Genomic DNA, 21,797 nt, shown 5'->3' with positions numbered 1-21,797 from the left:
GTAGAAGGTTTTTGTTTTTTTTTTTAGTTTAAAATTTTATAAATAAGCTATCATTGTAATAAGTTACTGCAGTATAAAAAGCAGGAAATAAAATACTTTGAAGAAGTTTCTGATAATATAGCAGCGAGTGAAAGTTGGTCAATGGTGTCCGACTCTTTGGAACCCCATGGACTGTGTAGGATTCTCCAGGCCAGAATTCTGGAGTCGGTAACCTTTCCCTTCTCCACAGGATCTTCCCAACCCAGGGATCAAACCCACATCTCCCGCATTATAGGCAGATTCTTTACCAGCTGAGCCACCAGGGAAGCCCAAGAATACTGGAATGGGTAGCCTATCCCTTCTTCAGCGGATCTTCCCGACCCAGGAATCGAACTGGGGTCTCCTGCATTGCAGGCGGATTCTTGTCAGAGCTGTGTTAGTGACTGTCAAGCTGAGAACACCAATGACAATACTGCTTTCAGAGGTGACCAGTTGTAGTTGGATTTTGTTAAATCTCAAACCTCATGCATATTTTTTTTCCTGAAGTCAGTTTGTAAATACTATTCAGTGAACTCTGAGGGGCATAAAGTTGCTCCTTTCAAAGGAGCCAATTGTGTGTGGTTATTGGAGCCACAGAATTCTTCTGTAAAACAATGGTACTGTATTTTAAAAATTAGTAAGTCCAACAGGGTTAGGACAGAAATGAGCCAGAAAGCTTTATATTGTACTTATATTCTAACTTCTACAATGTCAATATCCTCCATGAGAGGCAAATATTTTAGGGAAATTAAGATAGTTTCCATGATCCTGTGGAATATCACCTCTTCTCACACATATACCTAACTCAGTTTTACTGGGAAAGTTTGAATCTTCACACATATACCTAACTCAGTTTTACTAGGAAAATTTGAATCCAAGGCACAGTAGGTACATTAATAATGCATGTCACCACAGTAACTAGAGATGGTAATGCACAGATATATGCAGTAGAATAAATACAATGGAATGCATGCAAATATTCAGGCCATAAAATCCAGGTATGCAAAATATATACGTTTATTTTGCCATTTCTGGATTTAGGTTTTTTATTGCTAGCAAAACCTATTCTTTTCAAATTGAGGTAAACCTAAGAACCTTCTGAGGCAGTTCAAGGCAAATTAAGTCTGTTTATAATTCTGCATCTTGTCAGAGTAGCATCTCTGCTTTGGGGATATTGTGATAGCCTCAGGGGAGGAACAGCTGGACCTCAGTGCCTGCTGGTATCTATTGAGACCTATGTTGACCTGTCTGGGTCTCAGTTGTCAACCCCTCACCACTGACACCCTCCACTCTCATGCTGGCATCCATTGAAATGCCCCCATTCCCATCCACCTCTTTTTATTTACTGCCTAACCCTGAAAATTATTCCATGGTAGCCAGAATCATGAGACAATAGGTCTGGAAGGTGGTATATCAATTTACACATCACATTTTTATCTGGACACAGAAAGTTACACCGAAGACATTCTGGCTGTGTTGTTTGAAGTACACACCTCAGATGGGCGTGTATGAATTCTACGGCTTCTGTCCATTGCAAGCACCTAGTGGGCCCAATTAGGCAAACTTCGAGAGCTCAATTCACCATAGATAAAATAAGCATTTTTTGTATTTCTAAGAATGAAAATTCTGTCTCTCTCTTTTTCTTTTTTTTTCAGATATTTGGTCGTTCATCCTTGTTAGAAATGAATTCTGGGTAAAAAAGGGGTTGGGTGCTAAATGTTGGCTCCAGTTAAAAATGGTCAAGACTGTCTTGTTCCTCTCTGTTCACTTGGGCTTCCCAGGTGGTTCAGTGGTAAAGAATCCACCTGCAATGCAGAAGACATGGATGGGTTCAATGCCTGGGTTGAGAACACCCCTTGGAGGAGGGCATGGCAACCCATTCCAGTATTCTTGCTTGGAGAATCCCATGGACAGAGAAGCCTGGAAGGCTATAGTCCATAGGGTTGCAAAGAATCGGACATGACTACACACACACTATTCTCTTTTACCAGGATTTCCCCTGTCCTGAACTTAGCATGTCATTCCTTACAATATGACCAACACTGACAAACTGGTGAGTGAGCTCAGTTAGAAACAGGGTAACCCTTGAGTCATGTTTCCAGTAGTCTTCTCCAGCTGATTGCTAATACCACTATTATCTTGTATGACTGCCCATGTAAATATCCTCATTTCAGCTTTTACGTACTAATACACTTGTCCCCTGGTATCCACAGGGGACTTCAGATACCAAAATTTACAGATGTTCAAGTCCCTCATATAAAAGGTATATAACTTATGCACATCCTCCTGTATTCTTTAAAACATCTCTAGATTATTTCTAATATCTAATACAATGCAAATGCCATGTAGTTGCTATACTGTATTATTTAGATACTAATGACAAGGAAACATCTGTATATATTCAGTACAATCACAACCACCATAGGTCTAACTACATCAGCAACAAATAAAATTTTTCTTTCTTTGAATACTTACAGATTGCTTTCATTTAATGACTTGAAAGAGAAATACATAGAATAAAACAGGATATTTAAAATACAAGTATGTATATAAAATGTAATTATAAACAGAGAAAATATAAATTCACTTCTCTCTCAGATACACACACTGTGTTGTTTTTCAGTCTCTAAGTTGTGTCCGACTCTATGAGACCAAATGAACCATAGCACCCCAGGCTTCCCAGTCTTTTACTATTTCCTGGTGTTTGCTTAAACTCATGTCCATTGTGTCAATGATGCCATCTAACCATCTCATTTTCTGTTGCCCCCTTCTCCTCCTGCCCTCAGTCTTTTCCACATCAGGGTCTTTTAACCCTCACCGAAACCCTGATTCTTCTCTCTTGATAACCCTCATAAGATGATGATGGTGGTGATGGTGAGGACAATGGTGATTGTTTTATGATGTTACAGTGCTCATGGGGTGAGAAGATGAGATGTCTGACACTGTAGTGGTAAGTGGTGAGATATCAGGCAGAATCTTCTGGCAGAACATGAGAAGGGTCAACTGGGTTTCCCTTACAGCTGTTGAGACTTTGGCGGAGGCTCAATGATGGTAATGTCAGAGTCTATGAAGGCTGAAGGCCGGGGCTCTTCAAGCTTGAAAGTCAAGGCTTCACAATCGCAGGTCAGTGATAATATTTGGGGGAAAAAAATTGTTATAGAAAACTGTTTCTTCATCAAATAGATCTTGCGGGGGTTCTAGGTGTGCTGTTATCTGTCAGGTGACGCAGAGGCTTCATTCCATCAAAGGATCATATTGAAGTTCATATCCTTTAACACATGAAACTATTAAAAAATTGCTGCAGATTTTTCAAGTGTCCAAACTGATGGTTCTAAGTCTAAAACTGCTCTAAGTCTTCTGCATCTCTATCATCATTGTCTGTAGAGGATTTCAATAGACCTTCAAGTTCTCTGTTGGTAAGGGTTTCTCTGTGCTTCAACATTGTCCTTGATCATGTTTGAGAAGCTTTCCCCACCAAATTCCTTGGAACATTCCTGACTTTTGCATCAGTAGTGGGGACACCCCTGAAATCATAGACAGCCTCATTCCATCATGGCTTCCAACATGCACTCCTGTCTTGGGCTTTGGGGAATCTGTGGTCTCTGTAATTGTGAAGCTCTTCCATAAATCCACAAGTCCTTCAGAATGTGAGGCAAGTTGCCTTAGTACACTTGATGCCTTGATCTAATGGCTGCAGCATAGACATAGTATTAAGGGGGCAGGGACATTGCATCCACATAATTGTCTGTGAAGCAGAAAGATAGGGGATGGCTGGGGACATCGCCAGTAATGAGGAGGCCCTTGAATGACAGCCTTGTCTTTTTGAGAATTTTTTTCACTCAGGAATGAAGCTCTGGTGGGACTATTCCAAGAACAAGATGGCCATCACCCATGCCTCCTTGTCGTATTGCTAGAACACAGGCAGACGATTTTTGGTTTTCATCACATTTCATCACAAATGAAGCCTTGCTCTGGAAGATAGTCTTTCTCTTGCACAAGTTTCTCGAGGTTTTCTGGGAACACTAATGCTGCCTTGGCATCAGCCAATGCTAATTCTCCTGTGATCTTTATGTAGCTCACCAGTCATCGCTTACCAGCCTACCACTCCTTCCTCTCGCACTCCTCAGCTCCCTCACAGTGATCCCTCACAGAGCACAGCAGCGCTCCTGCAAATGAGGTGCTTTTCACTCAAAAGTTTGCCATCAGCCAGGATATGCTCCTGTGACGTCTCCTCTAGCCCCACACTTAATGCTTTCTCAGTCTTGGCAAGAATTTAACACCAACTGGAGACACTGGTGTTGCCACTGTAGGAACAGCACTAACACTTCCACAAACTGTAGCTTCTTTCTGCTTCATTGTGCAAATGCTTGATTCCTTCTTGCCTACCTTTCCACCCACTTTGGCAAGCAGCATGCCATGTTTTCAAAAGATCTCAGACTTTCATTTTCTCTTCTAAAGAGAGCACTTTATGCTCTCTCTTAACCTTTGAGGGATGCTGTGACCACTTAATTGCTTTTTAAGAGCCGTTTTCTTCATAGAAACAAAGAGTATATACAGCATAAGCCGCCCATGTACAAGATGCGAGGTGAACAATGTTCATACAACTAGGCACTGAACAGAGATTGAGCATCTGTGGGAAGGCAGGAGGCTATAGCAGCCTTCATATCACACCATGCAGTGGATTTAGCATAGTGTTCAATGCAAATTCCAGTTTTGCCTTCTGGAACTTTCTGGAATTTTTTTCCCCCAAATATTTTCAATCTGTGGTTGCTTGAATTCATGGATGCAGAACTCAGGGATGCAGAGAACTTACTGTATTAATTTTGCATTTCAGTTGGTCTGCTTTTTCTGTGTCGTATTGACGCATATGGATATGGGTCGGTATGGAAAATACCAGTAGCTTTCACTTTCATGTTTTGTGATGTCTATATTCCCCTTCAAACCTACCACGCATATGTGGTACTATTTCCTTTCTTGTTTAAAGCTTAAAGCATAAGCCCAGTTAGCTTAATCACAATGTTAGGGTTATGATACTAGGTAGATAGCTTTAACTCATTTGGAGATCAGTTAATTTTGTTTTATTCTATGGCCTTAAGTGGCAGTGTACTAAAAAGTCATACTCAATGAGATAGTATGGCTAGAAGGGCAAAACCTGTCTTGACTATAGCAAAAGACCACACAGATACTCCTGAGTGCATATTCTACTTTAGGGACAGAGTGGTAGTATTTCTATGTGAACATCTGCACTTTGAAACTCTATACTGAAAGAAGAGTCAATATTTATATTGATGTTAGCTATTCATCGCCTCCACTTCCACAGATATGTCAACTTGAAGCATATTCAATGTGTGGAAACCCAAATTTATAACAAAATAAATAAGGGGATGTATTTTTCAGCCCAGAAGTTTCTTTATAGTTCAGAGGAGTTTCTTTAAATAGTATGATTCCATATTGTATGGTAGAATACACACACATATGTGTATTACATATGTGCTATATATTTTATGTATATACTATATATATTCATTTACATACAATTCTAGACAGTGAAGTATATTTGCAGTTCTGTTCACCACCTGAAGACGCAGTGTTTTATGTTTTGAAATGCCTGAATTAATAAACATTGGTAGAAATTAACTCATTATGATTACACTGTATTTCTTAGAGTTTTCACAATTAAGGACATTTGTTTTTTTCAGAATCAAAACAGTCAGTTACAAAACTATTTCAGCTTTTTCAATTACAGAAGTTAGTCATAATACACATTTAATTGATTTTACATAATCAAGGCTGATTTACTATTAAGAACAGTTGTCACTATTTGCTTATTAAATGTCTTCTAATTGTAGTAAGTGACAGCCAGACAACTTTTAAATATAACCAAGAAAATGTTTATCAATAACAACAGTTTAATTGTTTAAAGTTCACGCTTTTGTTGTTTCATAAGTACTTTTAGAATGTATTTACTTGTGTAAGAAATTGTTAGTCATAAATCTGAAACATAAACTTCTTGTTCCTGCTGCTACCTTCTTGGATCATTCGAACTCTGACTGAAATCTCTGGGGGTCTCTCAGTTTGGCTCAGTCCTGTCCAACTTTGCGACCCCATGGGCTGCAGCACACTAGGCTTCCCTGTCCATCACCAACTCCTGGAGATTGCTCAAACTCATGTCCATTGAGTCGGTGATGCCATCCAGCCATCTCATCCTCTGTCGTCCCCTTCTCCTGTCTTCAATCTTTCCCAGCATCAGGGTCTTTTCCAGTGAGTCAGTTCTTCTCATCAGGTGGCCAAAGTATTGGAGTTTCAGCTTCAGCATCAGTGCTTCCAATGAATATTCAGGACTGATTTCCTTTAGGATTGACTGGTTGGATCTCCTTGCAGTCCAAAGGACTCTCAAGAGTCTTCTCCAACACCATAGTTCAAAAGCATCAACTCTTTGGTGCTCAGCTTTCTTTATGGTCCAACTCTCACATCCATACATGACCACTGGAAAAACCATAGTTTTGACTAGATGGACCTGTGTCAGCAAGGTGATGTCTCTGTTTTTTATTATGCTGTCTAGGTTGGTCATAGCTTGTCTTCCAAGGAGCAAGTGTCTTTTGATTTCATGGCTGCAGTCAACATCTGCAGTGATTTTGGAGCCCAAGAAAATAAAGTTTGTCACTGTTTTCATTGTTTCCCCATCTATTTGCCATGAAGTGATGGGACCAGATGCCATGATCTTAGTGTTTTGAATGTTGAGTTTTAAGCCAACTTTTTCACTCTCCTCTTTCACTTTCATCAAGAGGCTTTTCAGTTCCTCTTTGCTTTCTGCCATAAGGATGGTGTCATCTGCATATCTGAGGTTATTAATATTTCTCCCTGCAATCTTTCTTTTTCTCCCTGCAATCTTGATCCCAGTTTGTGCTTCATCCAGCCCAGCATTTTGCATGATGTACTTGCATTTAAGTTAAATAAACAGGGTTACGATATACAGCCTAGATGTACTCCTTTCCTAATTTGGAACCAGTTCACTGTTCCATGTCTGGTTCTAACTGTTGCTTCTTGACCTGCATACAGATTTTATCAGGAGTCTCTGAAGGAGTCTATTCCGACTGCTCTGGAGCCTGTTTTGGGTGGGGTTTACTTGGAGAGAATAAGCCATTTCTTCCATTCCCACCCAGGAAACAAGCCTGCCCAGGAGCACTGGCCTTAGTGCTCTGAAATTCTGCTCACTTCTCACCAGGTTTTTCTATATATAGAACAACCCTCTGCACCTTCCTGATGATCCTTTCCCAGGTTTTCCCTTTTCCTTAAGACATATTTCCTATGCAAGACCATATGGTATTATAGCAGACAAATTTGAAGCATTTACCTGGGTTCTTGCCACCTCTTCTTTACTTCACTTTTCTAATAATGAGGCCCTTGGATTGGAGCATTTTAAGAAGTATCTGGACAAGAGTAATTATTAGGGATTGCATTTATACATACACACACACATACACACACACACACACACACACACTTTGTGAAACTCTATCTGTAGTCATAGGCTTCACACTTGTGAAGATTTCAAGAATAAACCCAAAGAGCAATAAAAAGATCTTGATAGTTTCTTTTGTTTAAATATTAAAGACTTACATAATACAAAGAGAAGTCTGCAAGCGGCAAAAATGTAGCTGAAATGCTGACCTAAGTAAAAACTTTTAGAGTACTAATTAATAAAATTGCATTGAATTTAGAAAACGAATCATTATAAAAGGGGCTGAATGCACAAAGTTCACGCTACTACTGATAGTGAAGCAAGCATACAGAATCCAACATGGAAATTATTCATTTTTTATCAGATAATACCCATTTAATTTAAAACTGACCTGTGACTTTCCAATATGAATACAATTATATTTAGTTTCGTGTTTCTTTAGTTAATTGTGTAATAAAATGTGACCAAACCTTTAAAATGCCATTCTTACCCTCTAATGCAACTGACTGAAATCAGTGGAGCATTTATGAAATAAATAAATCAATCCATGTAACTCTTAAAAATAGAGGATCCTAATGATTTTCTTGTGCTCAGTTAACTGACCTCCTTTAGAAATTTGTTTTAGAAGGAGATGGCACTAAGATTTACTGAGAACCTAATTCATGTTAGGGCTTCCCTGATGGCTCAGATGGTAAAGCGTCTGCCTGCAATGCGGGAGACCCGGGTTCAATCCCTGGGTTGGGAAGATCCCCTGGAAAAGGAAATGGCAACCCACTCCCCCACACCAGTACTCTTGCCTGGAAAATTCCATGCACTGAGGAGCCTGGTAGGCTACAGTCCATGGGGTCGCAAAGAGTCACACACGACTGAGTGACTTGAATTTCTTTCTTTTCATTTTAATTCATGTTAGACTCTCTGATGGAGATTTCATACATATTTTCTCAGTTGTGATATGATGATAGAGGTAGAAGAAATTGTCAGGATTTCTAGAGGTTCCCAAACTCACATGTCCTCAGACCCTTAAACCCACATGAAACAAACTGTTGGCACTGTGGCAAATCCTCAAGATCTGCTTCTCAGATCCAGTGGACTCCCTTTCATGCCAGAATGTGGGTTTTAGGGTGCTAGATCTTTGTATTTGTCTAAGAGGAACAAGAAATGTGAGATCTCTTGTTTGCTTGGCCAGCTCCAGATTTAAAAGTACAGAAATAAATGATGTATGGACCAAACGAAAGATGTCTACAAGCTAGGTTTGATTGTCTGGCTTCTGGTTTGATCTGGCCTTATCTCTTTGAAAATGAGACCCACATTGGTTCTGTAGCTTGCCTACAGTCAGCTGCTGTCTGTACCAGAGGTAGACCATGACCACGATCATGGACTCCATTTCTACTGCCCGCCAGTCCATGCTTTTGTATGACACAAAAGCAGAAGTTCTTAGGCCATGGAAAATGAGTGAGATTGAATATTGCCAGGAAAAGACTAGGTACACTCATAGGCCTTTTCTAGCTGTAACCTATGAAAATCATGTCAAACTCCGGCAACATTTTCTAAAATTACAAAAATAGAGATGATGTAGAGGGGAACCGTTTTGGACGTTTGTTTTGTTCGTTAATCAAAACACCTTTCCCTTTTGGTGCCATTGTTCAGAAGAGTTGTTCAAAAGGTCCTGATACCGCAGGTCCAAAGGAAAACAGCTAATTGAGAAAATGCCGCCTCTTGAAACGAGTATAGCGGTGGAAACAGAAGAGATAGCAAGGATTAAGTATCATATCGCATCAGAGCTTAAAGACCTATGCTTAATGATAAAAATTGCTCTTGTCGGAGCACTTGAAAAGTGTGAGGGAGCTGAGAGAACAGAAATGTTCAAGTCTGATGGGGCACAAAATCGAATTACTGAAGTGAATGCAAAACGAGAAATTTTCACAGCATGCAGGGAAAAAAAAAAAAAAAACAGAAAAAGGAATCAAGAGAAGAAGGAAGACCTCGATGACCTGTCCAGGTGATAAAATCTACGCATGATAGGAATACCTGAAACAGGGGACAAAGCAAATGAAGCTCAAATTGTAATTAAGGAACTAACTGAAGAAAAATGTTCAGAGTTAACAAACTAGATCTACAAGTAGAAAAGGCTCACAGGGTGCCATTGGAAGGATAAAGAAAAAAAGTTCACAAGTATCCCAGAGAAGACAAGCCACTTATAAAAGGATGAAAGTTAGCCTGACCTCAAAATTTTCCCTTGCAACTGTAAATGCCAGAAAACAATATCTACAGTTTTTGCTCAGAGGCTCGGTCTTATCCTGCTCTTTACGACCCCATGGACTGTCAGGCTCCTCTGACCGTGGGATTCTCCCAGCAGGAATAGTGGAGTGGGGTGCCATTTTCTCCTCCAGAGGATCTTCCCCACCCAAAGATGGAACAGTTGTCTCTTTTGCCTCATTCATTGGTGGCAGGTGGATTCTTTACCATGTGGGAAGCCCATCTATAGTTTTAAGGGAAAATAGTTTTGAACCAATTAGATGTCCTGACAAGTTATTTCTGTACCAAGGCAATGGGAAGCATTCAGAGATATGCAGAGGCTGAGAAAGTATATCTTTTAAGTACTGCCATTGAAAACTTTGTTAAGTGATGTACTGCATCCAACAAAAAACATGGATTAAAATAAGAGTAAGGAGGCAACGGTATAAAAGAATTGGTGGTAAGGTTTAGTTAAACGGCCTTAAGGTTACAGTGTTATATAGAATTATAAAACTAAATGCAAACATAAATATGTAAACTGGGTCTAAAATTTCAGCTTATGTCTTTATAAGCTTAAAAGGCATGCTAAATGTTCAATATGTAAAACAAAAAAAATACTGCTTTATTTTTAGCGTGTAAAGATATGCATGTTCTTAAGTTAAACATGTAAAATAAAAGGACTTTGTCACTGTGGACAGAACCTGTAGAATAAAGGCATATCAAATGTTAACCTAACAAAATGGGAAAACCAGTAGTACAGTTTTATTTCCTCTAGTTTTAATTATAGGAGTGGGAAAGTAGCAAATTTGTCTGTAATGCTAATACTAGTAGTGTACAAGGAAACTGTAAATTATTGATTGGGGTGGTAGTGGATTGAAACCTTATTTAAAGTACATTTTGCCTGTGGAAAATCAGTACCTACAGCTTTATGTAGTAGATCACTGTAGGTAAATTTGACAATAAATGCTGCAAATAGAGAGGACATATTCAAATTGTAGGGGCAGTGGTGAAAGACAGCAAGGAAGCATTAAAATTGGCATAAAATAGATTGATACAGGTACTGCTGAGTTACCACATTCAAACTGGTTAAATATTCCTATTTTAAAAGGTTGAAATTGGGTCAAAAATCGATCTATAATCCTGGATACCCACATTAGTAGAAAACCGTAAAAGAGTTTAAAGATAATGAAAACAATGAGTCATAAGGGAGCAATATTTTTATTAGACAACTCAAGCTATAACATATTTATAAAATATACTGTACAGTTAAGATGCTTTATGTGGTAGATAACATGGCATTCATTGTAAAATAAATGTTCAATATCTTCCTAAAAAAATAAAAAAATAAAATTACAAAAATAAAAGATGTTATCATTTGCTATGATTTTTTTAATGTAACTTTTTATTGTTGTGTGGACTTTTAATTCTCATTTTGATGATTAAAACAGCAATACTTTTTATCATTATGATGATGTAAAGTTAGATAATTTAATGCATGGCCATCTGGAGAAGGAAATGGCAACCCACTCCAGTATTCTTGCCTGGGAAATCCCGACAGAGAAGCCTGGTAGGCTGCAGTCCATGGGGTCGCAAAGAGTTAAGACATGACTTAGCAGTGAAACAATAACACATTCTTTTAGACAGTTAAAAAAAAAAGCCTATGAAATATAAGCCATCCCCAGGATATTAGTTTTTAGTTTTTATCTCATTAATGAAGAGTTAAAATTCAGATCTTTCTGTGGCATATGCCATGGTAACTTCTAATCCTGAAGTTAATTCTAAAATAATCTGGGGCAATCTTGATGCTTTTAAATATGAAAATCTACACAACCCACCCAGAAAGGTATAAGAATTTTACTATTAATGGGAGAAGGGTGAGCATGCTTAGAGATCTGACATCAGGATGAGCCCTGGGTTTGGGAATAGAGAGGGTAGGTACACTTGCTAATCTCCCTATTCTCGAGAACACACGGGGGCTCTCCTGAGTATTCCGGAGTACCTTCCCAGTGTTCCAAACAGGATTCAAATTACAACCTTTTGGAAACATGAAAAACATGAAATCAGCGACAGAGATTATGAGACCGAAGACATGGCTCTGTTGGCTTGTCACAGGGTAAAAATGACAACACTTCTCTTAAGATAGGTAATGAAGCTCAAGAATGTTAAGTATCACAGAAATCTTATTATGACTATGCTAACCCTTTACCTTTTCCCTTTACCATTCTCATTAGAGATAAATTCTGCCACATCAAACTGATCTACTGAGACCTACATGGTAGAGAGACCATTCTAGGCATCTTGTCCAAACCTCTGGAGAAACTTGCCTAATTAAATCTTCAGCATAGAGCAGAATGCTTAAAATCCAGGCTCCAGAAAGAAATACTATAAAACTGTGTTTATTATGAAAATATTAAATTTCAAATTTAAATGCAAATTTTATTGGTCAGTACACATCATGCCCCTAAAGTAAGGCATAAGCCTTCACTTGTTATCCTTCACACTTCTAGAAGATAGGCAAGTGGCCAAGAAAATGCAGACAAAAGGAAGTTCACAATGTAAATCTGTAATAACTCTCATAACATGTCTACTTACATCCCTGTAATGCATTCAGCAGCCTAATGATTAAAATATAGATATTGAGCAGTAATGGGATTAATGTTCATAATATGATTAGATTCATGAGACTAATATTACATTAAAATTTATAGATATGTTTGAAGTGGTAATTTATAAAATTTTAATTATATAGGTAGCTTACTTTGTATATTCTGTTTTGCCTCATGATCTTAATATATAGATTATTTTAAAATATAAAATACTTTGCACATATCTCAGAAACTTAAAATTTGTCAGCATAAGTAATGTTTTATGCTGTTAAAGGTTGCTTTTTGTATTAACATTGCATCAGTATTAGATGGGGGACTTGGAATTAGTTCAGTTCTCACCCCTGTCTTAGAGCATTTCTTCTCAGGTAGTGTCATGTGATACAAACATTTGTCCTCTTCTAATGGATTTTCCAGTACTCTGAACCAAAAATCTGGACATGTGTTTTATCACACACAGAACTATGCTTGCCACTTTGGTTTTATATCCTTCCTAAATTTTCCCAGTACAGTTGCATGCACATTTTCTTTTTTATAATTACTGATGCAAAGTCATGGTACACATACATTTTTCTTTTTTTTTATTTTTTAAATTTTTTAATTTAATTTTATTTTATTTTTAAACTTTACATAATTGTATTAGTTTTGCCAAATATCAAAATGAATCCATCACAGGTATACATGTGCTCGCATGTTTAATCTATATATTCTGTTGATATTTACACATCATTAAAAATTCTTTTATAACATCTTTAATGTTTGAATGATATTTTATTATATGATGAACTATAACAATCTTGTTGATTTTTTTCTCTTTAAAAACAGACAGAATCTATGTAGCTAAAATTTTGTATATATACACAACTATTTCATAAGAATAAATTTCTAAAAGTGTGATATGTTAAAGAGAGTATAAAATCTTGACATGTTTACAGAAAGGTATGTTACATGATCATATACTTTAGGACATGTACCCGTGTCCCTAAACACTCAATAACAAATTGCATTAATGGTATTATTACTATTCCTTTGTTGAAAAAAACAGGAAAACAGTGTCCTGTTGTTTTAATGTACAATTCTTTAATGATCACTGAGGCTGAAAATTTTTTTATACATTTCTGGTTAAACAGAGAGACATGGGGGCAAATTTTCCTAAATGTCAATAAGTAACTTTGCACAGAAAATATAAATTCCATCATCTTGAATGGGCCAGATCCCTCACTCTAGCTATACATGAATGACATTAAATTTGTAGATTTACTCCATTTCATGAAGGGGACAGATCACTCAAAAACTCTGATCAAATTTCCATTTTAAAATAAAGAATGTTAATAATCAATCTAGTGAAAAGTTGTGTCAGTAAGTATGACATCTAAGCCACAAGTGGTTCAGATGATTTTCTTTTCTCTGCAATATATCGTGTGAAATAGACACCTTATTAAAGCTGCATGTTTCCCTTAATGAGGTATTAAATTCTGAATGTATTTAATCTTTTTAGTATTTTTGCATTTAGCTTCCTTTTTAAAGGTAATTCAATTCAAAATGTGACTTGAATTGGAATTATTTTTTTATCTATCGCTGATTTTCAAATCCATATTAAATGATCATTTATGTGATGTGTGAGATGTTTTTTGAAATAGGTCTTTTAAGATCAAAAGAATTAAAATGTTACTGCCAGGAAATTGGACATATTAAGATTGCGATAACCATTGCTCTATAACAAAGTGCCCCAACCTCCCGCGGCTGAAAACACTCATTAGCTCATACATTTTCTAGGAATCAGGAAGCCAGAAGCATCTTCAGAGGGTGGTGTGGCTCAGGGTCTCTCATGAGGGTGCGGTGAAGCTGTTGGCTACAGCTGTACTTTCTGAAGACTTGACTGAGGCTAAAGGATCTACTTTTAAAAAAATGTATTTGATATACAATATTGTGTTCGTTTCTGGAGTATTACATAGTGATTCAACATTTACATACATTGGGAAATGATCACAATAAGTCTAGTAACCATCTGTCCCCATACAAAAGTATGATGATATTATTGACCATATTCCTTGTGCTATATATTAGATCCTCGTGGTTTATATATTTTGATACTGGCAATCTGTACCCCTATATCCCCTTCATCTATTTCAACCAATCTGTCGCCACGCCTGTCTCTCCCTACAACCACTGTTTTATTCTCTGTATCTATGAGTCTGTTGAAGGATTTGCTTCTAAGCTCACTCACAGGAAGGTTGCTGAGGACAGACATGGCTTCTCCCAGAGTGAGGGATCCCAGAGACAAAGTGAGCAGGGAGGAGGAAAGAGAAGGGGAGGGGAGTATTTATTAAATAGTATTACCTTGTAACATTTACCATAGCTATTAATCATAGGTTAAAATAAATGATGTCCACATTAAGCATATCAGAATGTATCAGTTTCCTTTAACTGTTAATAGCCTTACCTTAGCACTCTATATTACATAATCTTTACATGGCTAAACCTAAGTGTACTTTCAAATAATTTCCTCCTTTTGTGCCTTAGCTTTCCTAAAACTCAGACCCCGGATTCTCCCTCCATCTGCCTCTCCCTCCAGGAGTGTCCGATATTATATCAAAAAGATGGTAGTTTCTTGGAGGAAGGAAAACCCAGAGCTTACAGGAACCTCAAACACTGTCCCCTCTGCATTTTGATAGAATAATGCTAGTATCAATGACAAGATTCCAGCAAAGCTGGGCTCTGCCCCTCCACAACTACTCCTTTAGCACAAGAAACAGAGCAGCTTTAACTAAGAAATGTGGCAAGGAACCAAGGGGTTAAGAATAGCCCCAAACTTCAAGTCCTTGAGGAAGTGATATCCTCTCTCCTGGGTGGGCTTGGTCCAAGTGCTTTGTTAGAAATAAACCAACATGGAAAAAACAGCAAAAAAGACTCCAAATTCTTTGTTTTTTCAAAATAATTCAGCTTCGGTGTTTTCTTTTTAAAATCAAACTCCTTTGTTTATTTTAAATAAAATGAAACAAGTATGTTATTTAAGAAATGCCTCATTACTTTCTTATGTAATTAGTTGCTTTATATACATTGCCTCATTTAATTTAATAGTAGTATCTTAATTTGTAATTCTCCCAAGATCCTCTTTGCACAACCCTGTATCCATTTTAAGGATAAGGAAATCCACATCTGAAGAAGAAAATTAGCCCATCAAAATGAAAACTTCAAAAAGGGACTCAAAGCTGAAGCTTAATTTTATGACTCAGGTTTATTTTTTTAGAGTAGAATATATTAGTGTTGGAAGTATTTAAAAAGTTAAGATGATGTTTACATAAATAGAATATTAGATCATCCTTAAGACAGACTAAAACTAAAAGTATAAATACTACCATTTGGAGGTAATATCTGAAATGATTTGTTTCATGACTCCTCTTTCCTTCAGGTACTTTGATAATTCCTTCTCACTGAAGACTTAAGTAGGACTGATGTCATGTCATGGTTGCAAAGGGTCCTGTAATGACTTTAATATAGCTTATTTTTTTGTAATATTTATTTCCATTTTCTTAAAACAACAGACATAACTGATTATATAACTTTATTTTTCTAGGTCCCCTAAAAACCCAGAACAGAAGATCATTAAGAGAGTGATTGCTCTTGAAGGAGATATTGTAAAGTAAGTACTTAAGCTATGGTTTTTGAGTTCAGGTTATAAATGTCTAGATTTTTGTTGAGTTTTAAATCACATTACACGGAATGTATATCTCAGTCTAGAGAGGTGTATTTGATGGCTTCAAAGCTTTGGAGACTTTCTAAATGAACTACTACCTCTTTAGTGAGTATCATCAATCATTTGATAGGATATGGAGAAGGAAATGGCAACCCACTCCAGTGTTCTTGCCTGGAGAATCCCAGGGACGGGGGAGCCTGGTGGGCTGCCGTCTGTAGGGTCGCACAGAGTCGGACACGACTGAAGTGACTTAGCAGTATCAGCAACAGGTCCATAAGCTGACTGATGGTACTCTTATCCTTTACTGGGAGACACATTTGAAATAGATATTAATTAAGGTGAAATTAACCACATTTTGTCAAATGACCATTAAATAACTGAATTTCATATATTTAAATTAGCATCATTTTTCAGATTATTATATCAAGTTTCAATTTAGAAAAATTCAATAATACTTTATTATTTTAGAAGCAAATACAGAAACAAAAGGGGAGATTTTATTGTAAAAAGGATGGAGAAAGATGTAAATGAATGTGAAACGGAAACTTCTGAATCAGTAACAAAAACAGTAGCTTTAGAAAATAACATTGGGACTTCACTGGCAATCCAAAGGTTAAGAGTCCATGCTTCTATACAGAGGGCACAGGTTTGACCCTGGTCAGGGAACTAAGATCCCATAGAACACTTGGCCAAAATAAAAGAAAATAACATTGTAACAATCAGGTGTTTTGACAATATGTAATAATGTTTTATTTATTCTGCTTGCTGATAAATCTAGAATAATGCTTGAGATTCAACAAGTAAATACTGATGTAGTGTGCAATGTCTCATGCTGATTGCTTACTTTATTATATGTTACAGCCAAGACTATACAATGTGGGATTCACTATGCTTTGAAACTATATTTAGAAAGTTTTTTGATCCTGTTTTCCCAAAAAGCTTGATCCTAGACTATTTGATTAATGACAGTACAGTTTAAGCAATCTCATTAAAATGATCTAGAGTAAAATCTCGACCAGCAGTTCTCAAATGATGACCCAAAGGGCACCGGGAGTTTCCAAGACCCTTTGTGAGGGTCTCTAAGATGAAAACTACTTTCCCGATAATACTAAGATATTATTTGTTTTTTCACTGTCATTTCTCTTGAATGTACAGTGGAGTTTTCCAGAGGTTATATAATGTATGATATTGCAGCAGACTGAAGGCAGAAGTAGAAACAGAAAGGGCTATCTTCTATTAAGCCAGATACTAAACAGATTGGTAAACATGTTTGGAAAAAAAAAAGCCTCCCTTCTCACTATTTTTTCTCTTGTTTTGAAAAACAGTTGTGCTTTCCATTCAACTTGTTCTTTTTGTTAACATACAGGCTTATTATTGTTATTTTATATTGAATAACTAATAAGATATCTAAAAATTCTCCACTATAATTTCTAATGTGATAAATATTGACAGCTAGTATCCACATAAACAAAGGTTCTTCCAGGCCTCAGTTATCAGTAGAGCTATTGGGGTATGATGTGTTTGGTCTCTCTTCATGAGTATTTGCTTGGTCTTTTTTCCTTCCAAAATCCTTGTTGTTCAGTCACCCAGTCATATCCTTATTGAAGTATATTTTATATGCTGTGCAATTTACCCACTTTATAAATATGTTGTGCAGTGATTTTTAATATAAATCTATACAGTTGTGCAACCCTCACCACCATCTAGATTTGAAGCTTCCTATTACCTTCAAACACTCCCTTCCCAGATTTGTCCTAAACTCTGGTTCCCACAAATCCCCGCTGCTAATGCCACACAACCATGGATCTGCTTTTTATGGGTTAGCCTTTTCTAGAAATTTTACTTACATTTTAATATATGTCGTCCTTTGTCTCTGGTTACTTTCACTTAGCACAGATTTTTTTTTTTTTTTTTGGTTTCTCCATTTGTGCATCTGTAGTTTATTCCTTCATATTATTGATTATGTTTGATTACATGAGCATACAACTCTATGAGTATATGCAAATCAGTGAGTTCCACTTTTTAAATGGGTAAATTATATGAATTACACCTCAATAAAGCTATTTTAAAAACAAAACAAAAAAATTGATCAACAAAGCAGGGAAACTTTCATCTATGTAAAGTAATCTAACAGGATAAATTCAAGGAGAACACAACTTTAATTCTGATGTAATATTATTGGTCACTAGATAACTAGTCCACAATGTGAGATTGCAAAGCTTGGTTGGACATTAAAAAACAAACGAGCAGGAAAAAAAAAAAAAAAAAACCCAAAAAATGTGCACTCAAAATCCCTACAACAGACCTTTCTGAAAAAAAGGCAGGATTGTTACTTTCCTCAGTAAATATAAATATTCTGTTCACAGAGGAGAGGAGGAGCTGAAATGGCAACCCACTCCAGTGTTCTTGCCTTGAGAATCCCAGGGACGGGGGAGCCTGGTGGGCTGCTGTCTATGGGGTCACACAGAGTCGGACACGACTGAAGCGACTTAGCAGTAGCAGCAGCAGTAGGTTTACAGCTTCTTTCCCCATGGCTGCCACCCACATGTTGAACCTCTAGCTTGTTCCATTCTGCAAACTGACGCTTGAGACATACGTCCCTTTCTGCCCTCTTCGCTATTCTTCTATCATGCAGGAATGAATGATATAAAAGCATGAAAGTAACAAGGCTCAAGACTTTTCTACTCTGTAGCCTCTAAAAACTGCTTAATACTTGATTAAAAGAGAGCTAGTTCTGTATTTGGTGTTTTAAAAGAAAAATTTAACTTTTATTCATCTGAAACTTCCATATCCTAGATATCCTAGCCTTCTTGTACTTTTAATTAGTAATTGAATATATTCCTATAATCATTTTCTAACAATGTTGAAAAACATCAAGGGATAGTTAGGGAATGAAATACTGTTTATTACTGTGCTTACTCCCTTTCTCTGTTATGCATTTTGAAGTGTATGAGAACATATAAAAAGTTAATATGCTATCTGTCTACCACTCATAGCATATTAAAAATTTTATATGTTCTCATATGCTTAAAATGGTAACGAAGAAAAGTATTCTTGCCTGGAAAATTCCATGGGCAGAGGGGCTAGTGAGTTACAGTCCATGGGGTCACAAAGAGTCGGACACGACTGAGCATGCATGTATACACGCTACCACTGGAAATCATTTGTCCTTAGTGTCCTAACTTGTAGTAGGCAAGGTGCTTCTGTCTGTGCTGCTGCTGCTGCTGCTAAGTCACTTCAGTCGTGTCCAACTCTGTGCGACCCCATAGATGGCAGCCCACCAGGCTCCCCTGTCCCTGGGATTCTCCAGGCAAGAAAGAATACTGGAACAGGTTGCCATTTCCTTCTCCAATGCCTGAAAGTGAAAAGTGAAAGTGAAGTCGCTCAGTCGTGTCCAGCTCTTAGCGACCCCATGGACTATAGCCTACCACACTTCTCTATCCATGGGATTCTCCAAGCAAGAATACTGGAATAGGTTGCCATTTCCAGACCTAGAATTTCCACTCTTACTTTTACCCTGGGTAATACCAGATTATCTAGTAGGCAAGCTAAGCACTAATGTAGGTTTCCAGAAAAAAAAAATTTTTTTTAGAAAAAAAGAAGTATTATTTCACTAAATGACCAAAGGGGGAAAAAATAATACTTATCAGGACTTGGCTATACTTACTGTGCATTCTATGCTATTTTTATTTTGAATTACACATAATTAGAGGCTATAAAGGGAACCATCATCTTTTCAAAGGTTAAGCCCTTGAAAAGCTTGATCAAGTCCTCAATTTAATGTTCTGTTAGTTAAACTCCTTCAGATTACAGTTAAGTTAAATGTTAGTCACTCAGTCGTGTCCATCTCTTTGCGACCCCATGGACTGTGGCATGCCAGACCCCTCTCTCCATGGAATTCTCCAGGCAAGAATACTGGAGTGGGTAGCTATTCCCCTCTCCAGGGAATCTTCCCAACCCAGAAATGGAACCCAGCTCTCCTTCACTGCAGGCAGATCCTTTACCATCTGAATCAATAGGGAAGCCCAAAAGTGTTAGTTTCTTAAAGTGAGTTGTGTCTAAAGGTGGGTTGTCTCACTTTTTGAGATCCCACAGACTGCAGTCCACCAGGCTCCTCTGTCCATGGAATTTTCCAGACAAGAGTACTGGAGTGCATTGCTGTTCCCTTCTCCAGGGATCGAACCTGAGTAGAATCCAGTTTAAAGAGCACTCGTTTGAAAGTTACCTGGTGGGGGCAGGGTGACAGAGCCCAGGAGCAGCACTTCTGGTTTCTGTACACCTGTGCCCTGTCTGCTGGCACAGCACGCCTGCTGCCTTGTCTATGTTCCCACTGGTATTGCTCCATTGTCAACTTCTGACTTCCCTGGGTGTGGGCCATGCTTAAACCACCTGAGAGAAGTCTGAGTTTGCCCCTTTGATCTAGAATTCATCCTCCCTACAGGCCACTGGTCAACTAATTGGTCAGCTGCCTTTGGAGTAGGTGCCCTTGCCTGGTTTAGTCAGCTGTGTCTAGGCAGGTAATTTACCTGGTTCTCATGCTGCAGCTATGAGGAACCTCTTGGAATGAGCTTGTATAGCAGATACACTGAAGCCTCCCACATTCTGGCAGTGAGATTAGGAGTCACTTTCCTTGGCATTGCCCTTCACAATCTCATTTTTGATTAGACTATACCTGCTCTCCATGGTATTTGCTCTGACCATACTCTCTAGGGAAGATTTTTTTGTTTTGTTTTTATTGCAGAAGTAACACAAGTTTGAAAAATGTAAAGTACTCTCATGAACATCCTTGCACACATGCCTTCATATGCTTGTGTGTTTATTCTCGTGGAATAGATACCTATAAGTGGGAAAAGTCAACAAATGCTTTGCTGTTGCTGCTGTTGTTACTTTTAGTTTTAATATATACAGCCAAATCATTTACACTCTTACCAACACTGCATGAAATACCCTTTCAGAAGAAATTGACTTAAATATCATGTCCAGAAACCAAAACACTGCATCATAAAATCTGAAAATAGTTCTAGATGATCAAGTTACATTTCACATAAGCAGTTCACTGACAGTATAGTCCTTACAACTGTTCATGGAATGAACACTAGTGTAGACACTAGAGAGACGTAGTTGAGCAAAGGAGACAGTCTCTTCCTTCATGGAGCTTTACATTCTAGTGGATGGAAGCTAATAATAAACAGACAAACATATCGCATAATACAGTATCACAAGTTAGAAGTGCTATGGAAAAAAATACAGTAGGAAACGAAGTATAGAGTGATGGTGGGAGTCTGGTTGCTAGTTTAGGTAAAGTGTTTACTGTAAAACTCTCTCAGGAAAAGGGATTTGAGCAGATATCTAAATTAAGGGAGAAGAGGAGGAAGAGAGCCATTTTAGTGTCTGGGGAAGGACAGTTCAGACTAAAGGAATAAATAACAAATGCACATCTGAGATGGATGCATGTTAGATGAGTTTACAAGATGTCAGCATGTTGAATTTTCATGCAGGAAGAAAATAGATATAGGAGATTAGATTTTAGAGACTTGCAGAACCTTGTGGGTCATAGTAAGGACTTTGGTTTTTATTCTAGGAGCATGGCAAGCCAGTGGAGAGCTTTGAGCCGTGGAGCGGTATGATGTGATTGGTGTTTTTAGAGGATCACTCTGCCTGCTGTGAGGAGAATAGGCTAAAGGGAGGCAGTCTGACCCAAATAACCAGTCAAAGTACTTTTCTCTTGAGAAAATCACATCTAGCTTCTTCTAACAGTAGTTAGGTAACCTTATTTATGACA

General features: G+C 37.6%; 1 protein-coding gene across 1 annotated transcript in view; it reads left to right on the top strand.

Moving 5' to 3' along the window:
- The window catches only part of IMMP2L (inner mitochondrial membrane peptidase subunit 2), a 949,675-nt gene that overhangs the window by 632,065 nt on the left and 295,813 nt on the right, over nt 1-21,797 (top strand). Inside the window, exon 5 of the mRNA XM_070369545.1 lies at nt 15,896-15,961. Coding sequence (XP_070225646.1) covers nt 15,896-15,961 — 66 coding nt within the window. The remainder of the gene's footprint in view (nt 1-15,895; nt 15,962-21,797) is intronic.

Source organism: Bos mutus, chromosome 4 (genome assembly GCF_027580195.1).
Source record: "Bos mutus isolate GX-2022 chromosome 4, NWIPB_WYAK_1.1, whole genome shotgun sequence".
Classification (NCBI taxonomy): Eukaryota; Metazoa; Chordata; class Mammalia; order Artiodactyla; family Bovidae; genus Bos; species Bos mutus.
Note: the sequence above shows the minus strand (reverse complement) of the source record. Positions and strands in the feature narration are given on the sequence as shown.